Below are 19,741 nucleotides of genomic sequence, written 5' to 3'. Positions count from 1 at the left end.
TTAGTTATTTATAAGTTCAGTATTGTGTCTAGACTAGTTGTCTGGGGGGCATGTCCAATGGAGATGGCAAGTCATCATTTCATCCTACGATAGGTGCTGCATTTCCCTCAAGAGGTCCTTCTCTTTTCTTTCTCTTCCCCTGCTGTGTAGGGGAAACTTAGGCCATAGATGCTTAGGCAATAGATGCCTTATTTTTAAATAGCTAAATATGTAAGTGGAATACAATTGATAATAATTTTGTCATTTTCCTTCTTCTCATGGGGGTATTCTCAGGGGAAAACTATTTCATATTTGTCTAAAATCTCTATTTTATTAAGATTTGGGTGAATGGGAAGAAGGTGATACTGAGTCACTGGCACATTTTCATTGTAATTTTGTCACAACAGGGCAAAACAAAGAACAATTACAGACTCATGTGACATTAAAACTGAACCAATTTTTTTTATTAGGACTTGGAAATATGATCTTCTCTATCCTTCTGTGAAAAATATTTTTACTACTGTTGTCCTGTGAACATTTATCCACTGAAGAGAAAATAAATGCATTTACATCCACTCATTTATATCTAAAAGAAAACAATAATTCAATGTGATAAATGAAATTTGTAAAAAGAAGACACAAAAAGGGGTGGTTTGGAAGAAAGGGGAAACAAAAAGTTTATTAATGCTCTTAAGTCTCCAATACAATCCCTATCTTTATAGAATTTAACGTTAGCTATGAAGGCTTTCTTAGCTCATATATTTATTTGTTGTACCCACAAAGGGTAAAGAAATAGTTCAACTTTTTAAAGAAACATTAAAAGATGGTGCTACATCATACATGAATGCAAGAACCATTGAATTGAAATGTTGTGGAAAACACTGAAACATTTTCAGATGTTTTTTTTATCCCTTCTTATGTCTTCTGTACCGTGATGTGCTTTGTATATAGTGTTTACATTATTACTATTCTGTCTGATATTAAGAATGTGCATCTAAACTATGCGTTTGTGGTACTGATATGATTTTGTCTAACAAAATGTGAGATGAAGGATACATAGCTTAATAGGCCAGTTCAAACACTTTCCTAGTGGCTTCACAGAGAACCCTTCAGGCTTCTCCTGACACTTGAGTTGATTACTCTGCTACGAGTGGCTTCTGAATAGGAGCTCTTCATGCATATGCCACTATCTTTGAATATGACTTTATTTAAAGCATATTCTTTGTGACTTGTAAATACTTTAAAAATTACCCATCATGCCTCTCATGGAGGGTGAAAAGTGTCAAAGTTAAGGCAACCATATTTGTCTTGGGTATAAGGCTAGTTAAGGACCAGTACAGAATGAAATCTTTACTCAACTGTAATTGATAAAATATGGCATTCTGGAAAGCACTTAATTTCCCATAAAGATTAAGTAACACTAGCACATAACTGGCATTATGCTGTAATGCTTGTTTCTATTATTTAATAAAATACAGCATGCTGTAGAGCTTCTGATCCATAACTCTGTATTTGTTCTTCACATGAGCTATTCACTGCACTCTGAGAAGAGGCAATGCAGGTATTTTGCAAATCAGGTAATACACGTGCATCCAGCAAAGCTGCTGTGAATAACAGAGCTGTGAAATAAGAAAACAGTTACAGGTTAGTAGCTGAAAAAAATTCTAGTTGCTGAGAAAACTCTTTTTCAGTGAAATGCCTGATATCTTTTGTATAAAAATGAAGCCAACCCAAATTGTATAGTAATACAGCTGGGGGCTGATTTTCCTCCCACACAGATGTTCACGAAGTAAGCATGCTTGCATAAGTGTAAAACTGGTTTGAATGAAAAACCCCAAACAACAAAACAACCAAAACCCAACAAACAACCAACACACATCATGTGTCTCCCCTCCCCCCCCCCCCCAATTAATATTAAGCACAAAGGTGTCATAAAACATTTAAGCTGACAAGCATCATGTGTTGGATACATGTCATCAATTCCTAGTTTGCAGCATCATCATTCATGCACATTTAGATAAATTAGGAAGATACAATGAATCCAAAGCCACAGAGATGGAATGGCCACTTACATTGATTTATCATTAATCCACCAATATTTTGCTAACTCTGAGTGTACTCTAGCCACAGAGAGGGCCAGTAAAAAGCAGCTTCACTGCCACAGGGAATTTCACTGTTCAGAATAAACAGGAAAAGATCTGTCAAGTGGCTCATGTCAGTGAATTTGCTGAAATAGCATTTCACTCTTGGCATTGCACAGTGACTTATGTTGATTCCTTCATTTGACCTTTATTTGCTGAATCACCTTCTTTTGTCAATAAACATATTCAGGTTTATTATCTGCTTGATAGTCCTTCACCATAACTTAACTGTCATTTTGTGCTAATTTTCCATAAATTAGCTCAGAAAAAACCAAACCACTCAATAACAAAGAAAGGATTGTGAGAGTGCACCTTTGACATGATTTGTAATGGCATAGTCCCCATGTGGCTGCGAGATAAATATTGACTGTGCCAGCACTGTGTCAGGTATCAGTCTCAAAATTATCAGGTGCATTCCAAGTCCATAGAGGATACTTTGGTTTGTGCGCTGAAGCATTACGTTGGACTGAAGATGAAATGTCAGACTTCTGTCTCCAAGGTTTGGTGTCCCACATAACACCATAGTTACATGGCCCTTTTGCCATCTCCAGGCAGAGATCTTTTAGTGTCTGATAGGGGAAACACGTTTCTCAATTTTAGACTAGTTAGGCTTGACAGCTTTGTGTTTCCAAGTTGTTTGAATTGTTTTTCCAAGATAATTCCTTTTGTTTTGCCAGCTATTTGCTATAAACCTTTATGTGCTTGTTTATGATAATTAATATCTCTCATTTCCTTGCTCCATTAAATGAGGGTACAGTAGAATTATTAAGGTTGTAAGGAGACTTCGAGAATACTACAAGAAGGAGATATTGTTGTCCTTATTTATCTAGATTTAGTGCTCTTACATATGTCTGCTGTTTAGTTATTTTCTAATGTAATAAGAATTTGTTTTCTCAATTTTAAGCATGTGACTTACCCAAGGCACCTAGTTTAAATGAAATATCTGTCTCAAAGCTCCTCTTCAGTTCTTTTCTCTTCAACAGAGCTTGCGATTACTAGAGCACATTTATTTGTTAAGGTGCATTACAGATTGATAGTAGCTCCCTCAGATTTTTTTTTTTTGCCTCACTGGAGAATCTGGACATTGTTGGAGTGAGGAGCTCCCCCCACTAGTGTGTGATGCTTGTCGGAGTTTAAATTTCTCTTTGGCAGAATACAGCTGTTGTCTGGGGTGTTTTGTCTTGTTCTTTGTGGTGTTCATTTTGCATCACATGTAAGAATAGTGTCTCCATCTGGAATTTAGCAACGTACTGCTCAGATAACACCTAGATAACTATTACAGTGGTTACCATTAATTGACAAGAAGACTAATTTCCATGGTATCTTTCAAGTGAGAATACTTCAAAAGTTCTTGAACTTTTGAAACAGTGTAAAGATTAAATTTTGAAACAAAATAAAATTGTCTGATGTTGATAACATGATATAGAAACATTCTTTACAGTAGGAAATAACAGCAGTTACAGGGAAATGTAACTTTCATAACATTTGGGCAGACCTGTTCTAGGATTCTTTGAGTTAATGTGGACTACTTCATTCAGATGATGTCCAAGAAAAGGAAGAAGGAAAATCAGCAGAAAATACAGTACTTTGAAATCATTTTATTTAACCTTAGCTTGAAATAGATTACCTGAATGAGTTAAAGCAGATCCAGGCAAATTTGGTGTATTTCAAAACTGTCACAACTGTGCTACTGATAAATTTTTAAGTGTGATCAGAATGTATTTGCTGTGCTAGAAGAAAGCTTCAAAACATGAATTTTCAGTGTGTAAATTATAGCATTTCTTCTGAAAAACAAAATTTAACTTTAGCAGTTTTCACTTCAGTAGAAGTTGCATTCTTCGCAAAAAAAAGGATAGTCTTACTTAACAGACACACATCCTGTATCGAATTTCAGACGCTTAGTAAAACAATCCTTGTAAATAACTGTTCTATACATAGCAACTTGAGAGAAGCTTGTGCTTTTGGAAGTCTCCAGAAACCCGTCTGCCTAATGGCCTTTGGGACATCTAGCTGTTCCAACAGCAGTTCTTATTGCTTATTAAGAACTTATTTTTGGAAGACACAGCTAACATCAAAGCTACGATGAACTAGATTCCAACCACTATATATAAAATCCTCTCAAAATTTTTGGTGTTCAAATTAAGATTGGGAAAGATCGCTGGGGTTTTTCTGAGCTTTTGAAGAGCGATTGTAGGATTAGAATATAATGGAAATTATTGAGATGATAGATTTTGTGCTATACACAATAACAAAGGTCTGGCTCACACTCGGCAATTCATTAAAAGAGATATTCTGAAAGGCTCTGTAATAGTTACTTTATTACATAATTCAGTGAGATTTGTCTTATTCCTGTCAACCTGGTTCCAAATAAGTAAGTTTTTAATGAAATATCTGTTTAAAAAGGAGTATTCCAAAGACACGTCACTTAGTTTTCAAGTGCAGAAAAGCCCAAAGGATGACCTGTTATTTTTAATTTTAACAAGGCAGGTCTGGTCAATGATCAAAATTTAAATACACATCTTTTCTTAGATATGTTTTAGCCTAAATGATTACAGGAACATATTTTTGTCTGAAGCACAAATAACACAACTTTTACTCTGATGTTTTCCACACGTAATATTCTTTAAATTTAACAAGTGTATATGCATTTTTTTCCAAATATATACCAAATTACAGATCTAAAAATAAATTATTGAAAAATTCAAAGAAATTTTATTTTAAAATAAATGTTGATCAATTAGAAAGTATTGAAAATGTCTAGGACAAATGGAATCTGTCCCATAATTACTACAAATACTGTCTCTTATAACTAGGTGTAAAATATTTTTTACAAGTTTTCTGAGGCTAACTTTGCAATATCTACTCTTAAATAACTATGTAAGGCTAGACATAACCAGCCAACACACCTGTCCAAGCTCCAAGTGGTTTTTTTATGATTGCAGTGATTCTTTGATTTGTTCAGCTTTGTCAATTAAAATTTGCACCACTAAACACTCTTACTCATTTGTTGCTGCACGTTTACTTTTTACTAATATTCAGGTAACTGTTAATTTCTCAATTAACAGTTACCCAGAATTTTGAAATGTCCAACAGTGATGAAGATGCCAGTAACAGCAGCAATTAATCATAAAGCAAGCAAGCTGAGAAGGAGTTATTAAAAGTCATATCCCAAGTTTGAAATAAAACAAAATGTAGTGGGCACACTGTGCTATCTTACCATTCTTAAACACAGTGAGAATATATAAATACAGGTGCTTGCTTGTAGCTTGTAACTGCCAGCAGCCCAAGCTGTGAAGTAATTTAGAATTCAATTAATGTGAGAAGCTGAACAAAACAAATCTCTTACCAATGCCAGTACATGAATGCCTACTTTTCCAAACTAGAACATACAAACAAGAAAATCCAGTTTGTGAAGGAGGAGCATATTGCAAAAGTTGCATCTTGGTTATTGTATCAGTGCCTGTTAAAGCAGATGAATATAGAAGAGCAAAGACAGTAAATAAATAGATTATTTTTAAAATTAACTAATTTCATCTCTTGTATATTATACTCTCTCTTTCTGGAGCTTCCCAAAGAACCCACAGGAAGTGAACACCTGGTTTCAAACTATTTCCCTAGGATTTCAGTGCTTACTTCAAACTGTCAGCAGATGAAAATCAGCATTGCTTCACTTACTTACACCAAATTAGTTTTAAATGCGGAAAACTAAGTCAACAGAGAGACTTCTCCATTGTTACCAGATGAGGGTTAGTGGTCATTGTGGAGATTACTGTAATGCTATCAGTTAAGATTTCATTTGAGATGAAATATCACAGCGGTGAGAATCCTATTGCCACAAAATGAGGAAAAGAATAAGCTTTGTCAGGCAGTGTCTTTATGCAGCTGCAGCAGCTACAAACCACGTGAACCTCCTACAGCAGTGTGACTGCCTGATACACACAGGTAGGTAAGGCAATGATGCGCCCCAGTGATTAAGCCCTTCACAACCACAGCAGCTGTCTCAATATCATGGCCCTGTAACTTGACGACTTAACATAGAGATTCCGGAGTAGCTCTTGATAAAGTCAATTGAGCCAAGCACTGAAAAGCCCAAGAAGGTGGTGGTAGAAGGTAATGGTAGCAGCTGGCAGAGAGACATCGGGATGGGGCAAACAGCTAAATTTGCTAAAGTGCAGAACATTGCCGGGTTTCTTGGGAGAGGCTTGACTGCCAAGACGCTTAGGGTTGTTCTGGAGAATAGCATTCACTGTGATGCTACACCTTTCATTACTTTAATCTCCCACTTGGAACATGATCCAAGTGCCTAAAATGAGCTCGACATCACTTCTTCCAAGCAGTGGAAGAAGCAGCAAGTTTGAATCCTCAGTATCCTCAGTTCTTCTTTTTCTGGATTTGCTTGCTTGGTGTCCTAGTGAACTTGAAAACATTAAAAGCAAAGGTAGTCCCTCTGTCTTTCACTTCTTATCTTCAGCATCATGAGGAGTGCAGTTCTAACCTGCTTGTCTGTAATGTTTCAAGCTTACATATATTAAAAAAATAATTTTATTATTACAAACTGTTATTGATGTTAATTTTTTTTTGCTGGTAACTGGAGGAAGTGACTATCGTGACCTGTGACTACGTTTTTGTCTGCAGAAATTCCCAGGGCTATGAAGACACAGAGAAACATGATTTTCTAGAAATGTATATAGAGACTTCCAAGTTCTCTGGAAGTCTGATGTGTGATGAAAGGAAACTTCAAGTCTGTAGTGGCTCCGAGTTAATTTGTTTTAATTTTAAGGGATCATTTCACTGAAAAGACAACAAGAAACCATGGTCTTCGGTGGTGTGCAGTTCCTCTGCAAACCTGTCATTGGTGTCATGTCAGCCAATAATGATTGCTTAGTAGAAAAGTTTTGAAAAACCATAAGGCATTCTCTTCCTCCTGTTAAAGCTGGGCTCTGTAACCAGCAATATGAAACGTATGAAACTAAACCAATTAGACAAAGAAGATCATGCATGCTAGACCATTCTTCAGACTCTGTGCAACTGTGAAATTGTAGCGAGACACTTTATGGCTTTTAGAAACAGCAGTTCCCAGCTTTTTGGAACTGCCTGAAGAATATTTGTCTTTTTTTGGTGTGGGTGATGTTCTGCAGATCCGTCTTGTGGATTTGAATCCTGTCAAACCTAAAGACAATCAGCATAATGAGACAGTCCGGGGGGGGAGGGGGACGACAACCTTCATTTTATTTCCATAATTCATGTTTCTTCTTTTTGTAGTTAGATAATTGGTTTCTTAAAACCTCTTCATTAGCTGTATGAAAGGCTACCCTAAATATGGTTGGCTCTACTTGAAATGAATGTGTTGCTAATGAAGAATTTGTGTTCTCTTCATATTGAAGTAATACCAGAGATAAGTAGCAGCAAATTTAAAGAGTAACAGGTCTGAAGCAAAACACTACTAGCACTGGGAGTTGAACTCTGGAGAATTTTAGCTCTAGACAGCTCAGACCCATTTTTAGCATTGATTTCTTACTCTATTTTATCTATTCTATGCTGATGTTACTCTACAAAGCTAGTGTGAAGGAATGGAAAATCACGATCAGTGGTTGACAATAAATATGATGTATCAGTATTTGTTGTCACCACAATGTAATATAGACTGTTTATGTTGGAGGGATATAGAGGTACAGATCTGCCTTAAGCACCATGTCCAAAATGGCTGACTCTTACGAGGATTAATATATTCATTACTTCTAATAGCTTTTCCAACTGCATGTACCAAGAAATGACTGATAGCCAACAGAGTCGATCTTCTCTTGTAACAAAGATATTGATACAATCAGATGTAAACCCCACCAACTGTATTCACAGATACAATAGAGAGTAATAGGAAATTTATATGAATATTCATATATTGAGCTCAGAAAATGGACACCTTGATATTCATCACTTTAAAACATGTTTATAGAGTACAAATATATTGGTGCTTGTTTTTTTTCCTAGTGTTGATGAAAATGAATAGTACTTGGGGACCAAGTCTGCCTATTAAAGTGATGTGATACATTACCATGCTTGTACAGAAATGAGCACAGATGGCGGGTCTATTACTTCTCTAGCAAGAAATTCGTCATTTCTTTTTCCCCAGGATTCAAATCTGAGCAACACTTGCTCAAGTCAGGCTACCTCTGTGGGGATCCTTAAAATGTTTTTTTCCATTACTTGTACATTAGGAGTAAAAGAAACAGAAAGTGATTAATGCTGTATTAAAACTTTATAATGAATGAAGTCTCTCAAACCAAGAGTCTGAGATTTTAATAATTTTCCCCAACTAAAGGGAAACATATTTTGCATGTAAATGTAAGTCTACAGGGATGAAGTTTTGTGTACCATGCTCAGATTCCCAATAGCCCATTTAGGTCTGACAGATCATTTAGTTCACATTAGAATGTTTGAAGATGTTAGATTTGTAGACATTTGTTAATTAAACACAATAATATGTGGAAAATAAAACAACAACATATAAGTAAGTTTACCATTTTTGTATGCAAAAGATATTATTTCAGGCAGCAAAAGAGTAGATTAAACAAAAAGAGGTTGACTTCCATAATCTTACTTTTATGACAAGAATCAATAAAGCAATACTTCAATGCCTTATTATACACCTGAAGAAAGAAAAAGGGTTTTAAACCTGCCTTGTAACTTGTGAGAGGCTGTAATTACAAACGACTCAAAGTTAAATGATAGTTTTTAATGTCAATTGATCAAAGCCAGATTTAATATGGGTTAGGATTTCCAATAAGAGGAAAAAATTCATTTATTTACTTCAGCATGTTGAGTGTATACACATTTGGGGGGTTCTATATTGACACCACCATCATTTAGCAATGCAACATCACATGAAAAATGTTGCTCAACATTTATGCTGTGAGCTGGTGCACAAAGAGTATTGCAAAATTCGGTGCGGTGGGCTGACCCTGGCTGGATGCCAGTGCCTACAAAGCCACTCTATCACTCCCCTCCTCAACTGCACAAGGGCAGAGAAAATATAACAAAAGGCTCGTGGGTTGAGATAAGGACAGGGAGAGATCACTCACCAAAATTAATTTAATTTATTACCAATCAAATCAGAGTAAGCTAATGAGAAACCAAATCTTAAAACACCTTTCTCCCACCCCTCCCTTCCTCCTGGTCTTAACTTCACTCCCAGTTTTCTGTCCCTCTTCCCCCCCAGCAGCACAGGGGGATGGGGAATGGGGGTTGTGGTCAGTTCATCACACATTGTCTCTGCCACTCCTTCCTCCTCAGGGGCAGGACTCCTCACACTCTTCCCCTGCTCCAGCCTGGGGTCCCTCCCACAGGAGACAGTCCTCCACCAACTTCTCCAACATGAGTCCTTCCCATGGGCTGCAGTTCTTCACCAACTGCTCCAGCGTGGGTCCCTTCCATGGGGTGCAGACCTTCAGGAACAGACTACTCCAGCATGGGTCCCCCACGGGGTCACAAGTCCTGCCAGCAAACCTGCTCCAGCCTGGGCTCCTCTCTCCATGGAGCCACAGGTCCTGCCAGAAGCCTGCTCCAGTGTGGGCTTCCCTTGGTGTCACAGCCTCCTTTGGGCATCCACCTGCTCTGGCATGGGGTCCTGCATGGGCTGCAGGTGGATATCTGCTCCACCATGGACCTTCATGGGCTGCAGGGGGACAGCCTGCCTCACCATGGTCTTCTCCATGGGCTGCAGGGGAATCTCTGCTCCAGGTCCTGCAGCACCTCCTCCCTGTCCTTCTTCACTGACCTTGGTGTCTGCATAGTGGTTTCTCTCATATTCTCAACTCCTCTCTCCAGCTGCTGTTATGCATTTTTTTTTCCCCTTCTTGACCATGTTATCCCAGAGGCACTATCACTGTGGCTGATGGGCTTGGCCTTGGCCAGCGGTGGGTCCGTCTTGGAGCTGGCTGGCATGGGTTTATCAGACACAGGAGAAGCTTCTAGCAGCTTCTCACAGAAGCCACCCCTGTAGTCCCCCCGCTACCAAAACTTTGCCATGCAAACCCAATACATTTGGGGAAAACCATTCTTCTAAATGGGATTGCATTCTTTTTGTTCCATCCAAATGAATCTTAATTTTTGTCTTTTACCTCTTTATTTTCCATATGTGATGGAAAGGCATGTTCTTGGGTGAAAATTGGCATCCAGAACCTGGAGGATTAATTTCAAGATAGGATTCTTCCTGAATATAAAATGAAAACCTCTTGAAGGAGCAGAAACTTTACAAAGCTTGAATAATGCAGCACTTCACAAGGGTTTCTGGAGAGAGAGAGAAGTAGCATCTCCTTTAAGAGTCAAGCTGGGGAATGTGGTCAACATCTAGTAGACCTGAAGATAAACCAGAAGTCTTTGAAATGTGTAGTCCTGGACCCAAAGTTTTCTCTGTGTATGAAATCTTGTGTGTTATGTGGGGTCTGCTGGTGCCAGTAACAGACAAAGATGTCAGGAAGTTGGGCTGAAATGCATCAGTTGTCACAGAACAGGGTTCGAACTGTTCAAACATAGAACAGAAGGTTTGAGGTGGAGAGGTGCTCTGTTCTGCTTGGGAGCGTTGTTGTGGAGGGTAAGATGGCCCACAGGCAGTGGGAAGCAGGGGAAATCACAAATTCACTTCTGTCAGCCCTGGAGAAGATCATGCTGGCTGTGGGTGAGAGGAAGGTCAGGAGTGACAAGGAAGGTAGAAAGAAAGGTGCTAAATAGCTCTGAGCAAGTAAATACAAGTGATATGGAGGTTGTTATTGCCAGTACCTAACGATCTAATAGTTGTTCAATGCTAGTAGACTTAAAGTCGTGGCATTATCAAGCACTAGTGTGCTGCTTGTCATTGCTTCAACACACGTCACGTCTGCTTCAGCTTCTTACCCTTCCCCACTCTCAACTGGAAAATTAAACCCCACCCCTGAGCAGTCAGCAAGGATGCAATTTGGGTAACTAATGTGAGTAGGTTCTTTGACAGGTAAGTGACTGAGTAGATTTCCTTCCCGAATGGAAGAAAATGTAGCCTGGTAGTGACTGTAAAAGAAGAAATGCTTACCAAACTTTCAGTTTCTTTACAAAGCTGTGAGGGCAGGCAGAAGAATGGACAGGGATGTTCCCAAACTAGAGCATGGCCACTCGTACTGTACATCTGCTTTCTGTGCAGAGATGCTTTTTCTCACCGAAGTAAGAGGTGAAGGTTAAATGAGATTTGCTACAGGCAGTGTTACTGGGTAAGAATATCTGGACTTTGTATAGGAATTGCCTTAGTCATGAGAACTGAGAGAACATTCAAATGGATTTTGGACATGTTTCTGGGATAACGAAGCTTCCAACCCAAGATGGCAAAGAGCCATTGGGCCACACAGGGCTGACAATGTTGAAAATGTGTAAATCAGAAAAAGGATATATTTTTTAAGTGAGCAAGGAGAATCAATCATTGCCTAGAAATAAATTTTTATATTAGATAATAGAGCTCCTCTACCCAGGGAGCAGATATGTATTTTGCCTTGAGAGAATATGAAAAGAATGACGATAACAGAATGAGTAGGAGTGGGAGAGAGAGAACCAAATTAATTACTAACACTTTTGACTGCTAAGTAAATCCAATTATTCCTTATGAACCACAGCTGAAGAGGAATTTAGAGGATGACAGCTCCAAAGCAGTTGGGGAACACGACTGAAAGTCCTTATATCTGGTCCACTCACAAGACAGTATTACTTTCCCAGCTACTTTCCCTCACATGAAAGAAGGGAGTTAGTCCTACAGTAAATACCAGCTGTGCAAGGGTGTGGATTTTGTTGTGGAAATAGCTGAAAAAGAAATGATGGTTAGCCTTGAATGAGTCATTGCCAGATAACTCCCAGACAAGCTAAAGTAATAAAACTATAGCATAGGCAATTCTTAACTTCTATATGGCTTATTTCTTCCTGCATGGTTAGAGAAATGAGTATTGTCAATTGAATTAAAAAAAAAGGGTATTCTTTTTCATGTAGTTATGCAGTTCACAGGCAAATGTGTAATAGTTGGGTTTGCAGCATCTGAAAAAAGGTGTTAACTGAAGAATTCTGAGTGACAGAAAGTGAGAACATAGGTTTTGCATGCTGTGAAACAGAAAATGGGAGCACTGTATAGAAAGGATCCCCATAACCTTTAAGATTTTTTTTATAGTGTTATAGTATGAAGAGAAATTGCTGTGTTGCATTAAACCAGTGTGTTGAGTTAAACCAGTTGTCCATCTGGTGAGTGAAGTATTGTTCACCTGGAAAAGGGAAGGAAGGAATTCCATATTGAATTATCTATTTTGATTTAGACAAATGACTGTGAAAGAAGGATTCTTAAGGAAAACCTTAGAGAAGGTTTTTAAGTTTGGGTTGGCTTTTTTATCCTTAGAAGCTATGAGATTTGTTGAACCTACTCAAATTGCTGCGTTAAACGTTCCCCCAAGTCTAGCAGGCAGGCTGCAGATTTTGTACACACCCCTATAAAAAGCTTTACGCCATCACTACAAGCTGGCAAATTGCCCCATCACTACAAGACAGCACAAAAAGCTATCTGCTATAAACCAAAATACCACTTTATGAAGAATAGGTACCATTCATATATTCAATGTATTCAACAGTGCTGTGAAGATTTTTTTTTTAAACTCATTTCAACTACCGTGTTCCAGTGAACTACATTAAGCCTTTCTGTCCTGATTGTGCATCATTAACATCTATTCCAAGTAATAGTATGGCTAGTGAATCAGTAAAGTGTTCTGTAATGGCTTTTAGTAATGAGCTTATTATTTTTAGTATTTACCTTTAGCTGATACAGTGTGTCCTGAATATTGCATACATCTGACTATGTTCTCAAATGAAGAATGAGTAAATCTGGAATCTTTAACATGTGACTAATCCTAGATGATCATTGCGTGATATCTTGATACATAAATGAATTTAAATTTGATATTGTATCTGCTTCCAGTGAACTTGATTGCATGCAGAAGAAATAGAGAGTACACTTGCCCTAAATAGCACATGCAGAACTGTATTTAGAAGGTCTAGAATTTTAGTATTTACTGTGAGAAAGACTACTGGCTCTTAGTACCTTAAAAGTCAGGGAAAATTTTGCTGAGGCTCAGAATTAGTTCACTTTTGAGGCATTTTGCAGAACTTGTAGTCCAAAAAGTATCTTCTTGTGATGCCTAAAGGAGCTACTAATTTTTGCCACACATATGGAAGGCAGGTTGTGCACTCTGGGACTTACGGAAAATTTAGAGTCATTTTTTATGAGACTGTTAATTTATATCTATGAGCATGGCCAATGTCACTTTAGGAATGGTATCTGGGTCCATGTATGCTTCCTTAGGAATATCCTCAATCTCCCTTAAGGTGACATTTAAACGAAGATCAAAGACCAAATATTGTTGTTATGTGGCAACCTTGCTTTAATCAACAGTGTTCATTGTTTAGCACACATGGAAGGTTTTCTACAGAGCTGGGAGGACCTGCATTGTTTTTCATAAAACAGATGCTGCAAAATTTGAATATGCTGTGTTGTCTATGCTCATATGCAGATCTAATGGGCAGGAATTAGGCATTTCTTTACTCCATTCCCGATAAGGTTCTTTCCTTTCTTTTTCTTACAGTGTAACAGCTGGCAAAATATTTTTGAGACAGAGATATATAGAGCTATCCTCTTGTAGAGTTTGCAGACAAAACATAACATATGGAGGGTATTTGCTTAAAGTAGAGTATCTGTGATGAGAAGGTAGATACTCAGTTTTTCTTGCATAACTTCAGTATTACATGTAACATGAGAAGTTGAATGAAGAATTGCATCTTAATAAGCCACAGAATTCTGCTAGGTGGTTAATTTTAGTCTCTGTATTTTGAGTTTTGGTATATTAGAAACAATGTTCTACTTACTACAGCAGTTCTTTCTTGAATGAGCATATATCTGGTTTCTGTTGCTTCTTTTTTACATATCTATCTATCAAGTAAATTTTGGCATACTCTGTGCTTAAATCAGTTATGTAATGCTAGATTAATTTATGCACGATTTGGCCGTTGTCCTGCAATAAATATTCCATTGGCACGTGCATTCACAAAAACACTAGGAAACTTCAGGGGTAGCTCTGAACATACAATGTGTGTAGAATCTGGAGTTTGTTTTAAAAACCTGAAATGTCATGCACTTAGGCAATCACTGTGTAGTTTGCATTTAGAAAAGCAGAAATGGAAGACAGTCTTTGCACACACAAAAAACCACGTGTAGAACTGAATGTTTCTTGCTTCAAAATGTATATGACTTCTTGTTATACTTTGTAGTAAAATTAAAGCTATAATAAATAATACAACTTTGTGGAATGCAGTAATTATATTATGTATTTCTTTTCTGTGAAAAATATGTGCACAAAATTAATGCATCTCATTGAAGTGGAATGTTGATACTATGAGAATTAATACAAACTAGATGATGACTCTCTGAGAGTAGAATAACTTACTAAACCATTTTTCTGTGTGTGTTTGTGTATTAAACTAGCTATACTCATCGCGTGGTTGGCAGTGGAATCAAAGCTCAGTCTGCAAATCCAGAAGTAAAAGTGAAGGGAACAGATCCTGTAATAAGTCAAATTATTGACAAGCTGAAACATGTTATTCAGGTAAGCTGCTTTTACCTATAGATATAGTATAATACTGAAGACCACTCCAGTAGTGAAAGTATTAATTTACTGTACAATAAAGGTTAATTGTTAATTCAAGTTACTGCTCAGTGCACATCAACACCAACACACTACTTGCTCTCTGTCTCACTTCAATTATTAAAACTGATCTAGTTAGAAGGTTTGCATATGGTATGAGTGTAGGAAGTAAGACTCTGGCAGCTGGGCCATTTGTACCTGCGTTGCAGTAAGTGTACAAATGCACAAACAGTATAATTTTGGGATATTAACGAGGTGTATATGTTTAAAAAACAATAAAATATAATTTCCCTCTTACCTCTTTACTAAATGTAGGTTCTTTCTTAACTAGTTTTGCTGCGAGGTTTTTTGTTTAGATGCCAGATGGAAAAACTGGGAAGTTCGAACAAGAATAGCATGCTTGCTAAAGGAGTTGGTGTTCATTACCTGATGTACATATCTGTGCGTTACTAAATTTAAGGCTTACAAGTCAGTCAATTCCAGTATGGTTCTTCACAATAATAGTATTGTAATGCATTTGAAGGGTTACAGTTTTCTTTTGTTACATGCTGTATGTCTATGCACAGATAGCCAGAACTACAGGACAAAAACCTGATTCTATTGAAACCAACAGTTATTTTGCTGACAAATCTGTATTTCAGTTTAAAAATATAAATTTCCACTCTGATCTGAAGACTCGGTGATAAGAAATGTTCTACTGGCATGTCTTGTCAGTGACTTATCTAACCCAGTATCTTCTCATCTGCACTGGTAAAAGGAGAGACTACCCAGGGAGGGCACGCAAGCTTGCCACCTTTATGGTCTCCACTCCCCTTCTCTACCCCGTTCCCCAAACATAAGAATTGGACACTAGACAGCCCTTCCTTGCCTATTGCATTTAGTTTTAGTTAAGGACTTGCTTTAATTTTGTTTTTCCATCTTCTTGGCAGCTTTTAAATAGTTTCCCAAATGGCTCCTGGATTTGAAATAAGCAAGACATTCTAACATTACTGATGACTTCATGATAAACTCTCTCGGTTCTTATTTCTCTATTTGTGAAAATAACTCTTCTCTGAGAACAAAGGAAAGAGTGGTGAAATAGAAAATAAAACAGAAAAAATTATTTTCTGTCAGTAGGGTTGTTTTCTGGGAGAAGTGGCATCCAGATTGAAGCTCAAAGGCAATCATTATCCCTTCCTCCTTAACAGAAATATCTTTTGTAGCCCTCCAGCTTCAGCATGCCTTTGTCTCTCTTTCTTTATTAAAATGGTGACTACAATGGTGAGAAAATGAATACAATTTTCCCTCCAAATGACTTAATTAAGAACTACAAATTACTGTGCAAAGAAAAACATTGCAAATCTTACTGGGTAAGTGTCAAGGTCTTTCATCTATCAGGAATGCCCTCCTTCTTTGATATTAAATCTGCACTGCATGGTTTATTGTGTTTTCCTCTGGAGACTAGGAGTTGTGTTGTTTCCTCCTCATGTGAGGATCTAAAAGAGTGGAATAGAACAATTCCATTATAAGGCATTTCATTTTGAGAGCTTATTCGCCCTTGTCCCAAAAGACTAGAGCGGGTCTTGGGGAGAAGGACGTATAATTTACATACTGCAAGCCTTACTAACCTCCAAATATGTTATCTTTTTATGGGATAGTTTCCTTTCTTGCAGCTCTGAGTATGGAAATAGGGTCAGGGGATAAAGAGAGCATCAAATTCTTTAGAGACCCGACATATAACTGCTTTTCCTCAGATAAAAGGGCTGAAGAAACTGCAGAAAAAGCTTTCTTCTTTACCATTTACTGCTTGGGAAAGGAAGATGGGGAGTGTAAATTAGAGATTCCAATACAAAAGATCACCTTTTTGTCCTTTGTGATATGAAAAGGATGAATCACATATTAAGAATATGATGGACAGATTAAATAAGGGGAGCTTAATGGATTGTGGTGCTGCCTCAGAGATAGATGGAGTTGTACTTAAGTCCAGCACTCTATCCAAGCAGTATTACTGCACTGCAAAAGTTTAAATAGCTACTTTAGTAGAAAAAAAAATATTTGTCCTGTTTTTCAGAACTAATAATTCCTGAAATCTGTAAAAGTTTATATACTTTAATTTAGCTTTGAGGTGACAGATTGGCAGGGTGATATATAACTTGTTATTTGTGTTGGCAACTATATATATTATTAAATAAATTCTATGTTGCTATAACCTTGCTTGCTAAACAAATACATTTTTGTTATTTAGTTGTGTTTTGTAGGTAGCCATTTGCTTTCTGTATTAGGAGAAAGGAAATAAGTGGTAATTCAGGTTTATATGACTTTTCACATCAGCTTTTAAACATTTCAAGATGCAGGATGCTGAAGTAGCATTTCTCTCTGTCTCATGATGTCGTGATAGGATATGGTCCTTCCTTTTCAACCACAGTCAGAGCTCTGTGTATCAGTGGTAAGTATAGCCTGATTTTTCTCTTGCTTGTACAGCCTGTCATGGTACAAAGGCCTTCAGGACTGAATAGTCTCTACCACTTTGTAAATATCAATACACGGCAAAGGATCAGAAGCTTTGCTTCTGGTACTTCTCACAGTGAAAATGGTGAAATGCACTGAAATGTAATTTAACCAGTGATAACCTGTGGCATTTGGTTTGGGTACATTGCCCACATGTTGGCATCTATATTGTGGACACCCCCAGTTAGGTGTCTGGTCTGAAGGATTTCACCCTTGTCTTATGTTTCCAAGCCCTTTGCAAGAGGCTGTCAGTTTGAGCACACAAACTAGAAATGTATCATTTTCTAAGGAAAAATGTTTAGCATATACACTACCTTCTGCTTTTTCAAAATTTACTTGAAAATGAGGCCTTTTGCTTCTGCTGGTATCTGAGCTGGGCTGAAGTCCTTAGGATATATTTTTTTTGTTTACTTTGCTTTTAATTTCTCTGAAATGACTGTTTTTATTTCAGAGATCTTAGGCACAGTTCAGAGAGTCAGGAACTTGTGAAGTGACATACAAACACCTGGAGAGCTCAAAAAAAATTATCTCATTTTATGATTATATATTCTTTGTAATGATTTTAAAAAAAAGATTATTAAACTATAGAAGGACTAATTTGAAGAGGATGACCCGTTTTGCATTTAGAATACATAATTTAAGTCAGATTGAGAAATAGATCCTGTCCTTCCAGACCAGAGAAAGTTATTCTCTCTAGTAAATCCAGGGTAGAAAAACTCTGTTAGAAAGCTTCATCGTTTTCTGAAACCTTCTTTCCACTTTGTCAACAAAGCAGATGAGTGCTTTTCTCACTAATTACACTGAATTTCCCCTCTTACTTTCAAGAATCCCAGAGAAGTGAATATTCTGAGATGTAAAGGAAGAGCTCATTTAAGGGAGGGCCCAGTGAGCTCTCAGAAAATCAGACTGTACATATTCATTGTACAAATGACTAAATAGTATCAAGTAGAAAAAGAAGAACAGATATCTTAAAGATCCTTTCCTGCTCAACTTTAATATGCACATAGAAAACAAATCAAAGACCATTCTGCCCTGCATGCAGAAGAAACAGATGTCTCCTACTATCTCCCCTTTTCTTGCAAGTTCATAAATAACCCAACCAAAAAATCAGTTTTAAAATATGTAAACATACCATGCCTAAGCATACTCTGTTTTCTAGGTTCTATTCTATCAAAAACTTTAAACCACGGAAACCAAACTTGTTGCATGAGGGAGAGTATCTCTTCCCAGCAGGCTGTGGTTTCTGGGCACTTCTTTGTGAGAGGCTCACAGTAATCCTCCTCTACTTTCTGTAAATAGTGGATTTACCAAAAAATCAATAGAACTTTTTGATTCTATTGGACCCTGACTGCTATAATCTGTGCTCTGGACTCCATGGGTTCATATCCGCAGTAACAAAGTGCAATTAGAGGAACTAACGTGAACTCTGCTGAACCAGTCAGTGCTGAAAAATGCTTTGACAAAGTCACCTTCTTTTGTAAAAGTCCTTACTTGTACAGACTGGTGTTTTGGAGAGTTTTAAATGATGGGCTCTTCTTAATTCATTTATCTTCACGGTAGGCTAATAATGGGTTCAGTGCATAGTCTCTCATGTACTGCAATCTGCAACTATCACTCTAATAGGCAATCATGATAAGCAAAGTCAGTTGCATATGGCAGCAATAATAATGGTAATTATTTTTCTTTCTTCCCCTGTAATTTAAAAATATGATTCATTTGTCTTTCCTGCAAGTACAAATACTGAGGTTATGAAGTATGTATGATATTTTGGTGCTGTGATTACAGACAATTGGACCTTGGTCATTTCAATGTATTTCTTCTTTCAGAAGACAATCTCAAAAAGATACTGCTTTTGAAAATAATAGATGTTGGAGCTCATATTTACAGGTGAAATAAAGACTTCCCAATTTTAGGAAATCCTGCCATAGCAGAAAATATCCCTATGTCTGCCTAAATTAGGCAGACCAAATCTCCCTCTGGAGATCTCCAGAGGCACCTGCCATTCTATTGACTGCTGAAAATTTAAATGCTTCTATTAGGATAAATGATTTCCTATTTCTAGGTGTAGCAAAAGACATGCCTGAACTTATTTGGGAGGGATCACATCTTATACTGCTAAACCACTGGACTACTAGCTCATATACATGGAATACTATTTACTTTCTCCACAAAGGGCTGAAAACTGCCACTAATGGAAGTGATGCCTACATCCTTTAAGTGAATAGAGGCTGCTACTTCCTACGACATTAAATGTAGGTGACAATCTAATTTTTCCTTTACTACTGCTCACTATTTTGGTGTGGTAAGCACTGTGTTTCACCATTTACCATTTACCTAGTTCAAAAAGGTTACAAAAAGTGTGAGGTGAGATTTTGTTTTGACACTGATTTGTAATAGTAACAACTATACTTTCCATGTGTATTTTTAAAGCTTTTATCAATGTGC

The 19,741-nt window shown here is 37.3% G+C and overlaps 1 protein-coding gene across 4 annotated transcripts in view; it reads left to right on the top strand.

Moving 5' to 3' along the window:
- The window catches only part of GPC5 (glypican 5), an 806,281-nt gene that overhangs the window by 289,638 nt on the left and 496,902 nt on the right, over nt 1-19,741 (top strand). For all 4 annotated transcript variants that reach the window (XM_054839901.1, XM_054839880.1, XM_054839871.1 and 1 more), the window contains one exon: nt 14,650-14,770. In XM_054839901.1, the coding sequence (XP_054695876.1) occupies nt 14,650-14,770 (121 nt within the window). The remainder of the gene's footprint in view (nt 1-14,649; nt 14,771-19,741) is intronic.

The sequence above is a fragment of the Grus americana genome, chromosome 1 (assembly GCF_028858705.1).
Source record: "Grus americana isolate bGruAme1 chromosome 1, bGruAme1.mat, whole genome shotgun sequence".
Lineage (NCBI taxonomy): Eukaryota > Metazoa > Chordata > Aves > Gruiformes > Gruidae > Grus > Grus americana.
The sequence above is the reverse complement of the archived record's forward strand: the minus strand, read 5'-3'. Positions and strand labels throughout refer to the sequence as shown.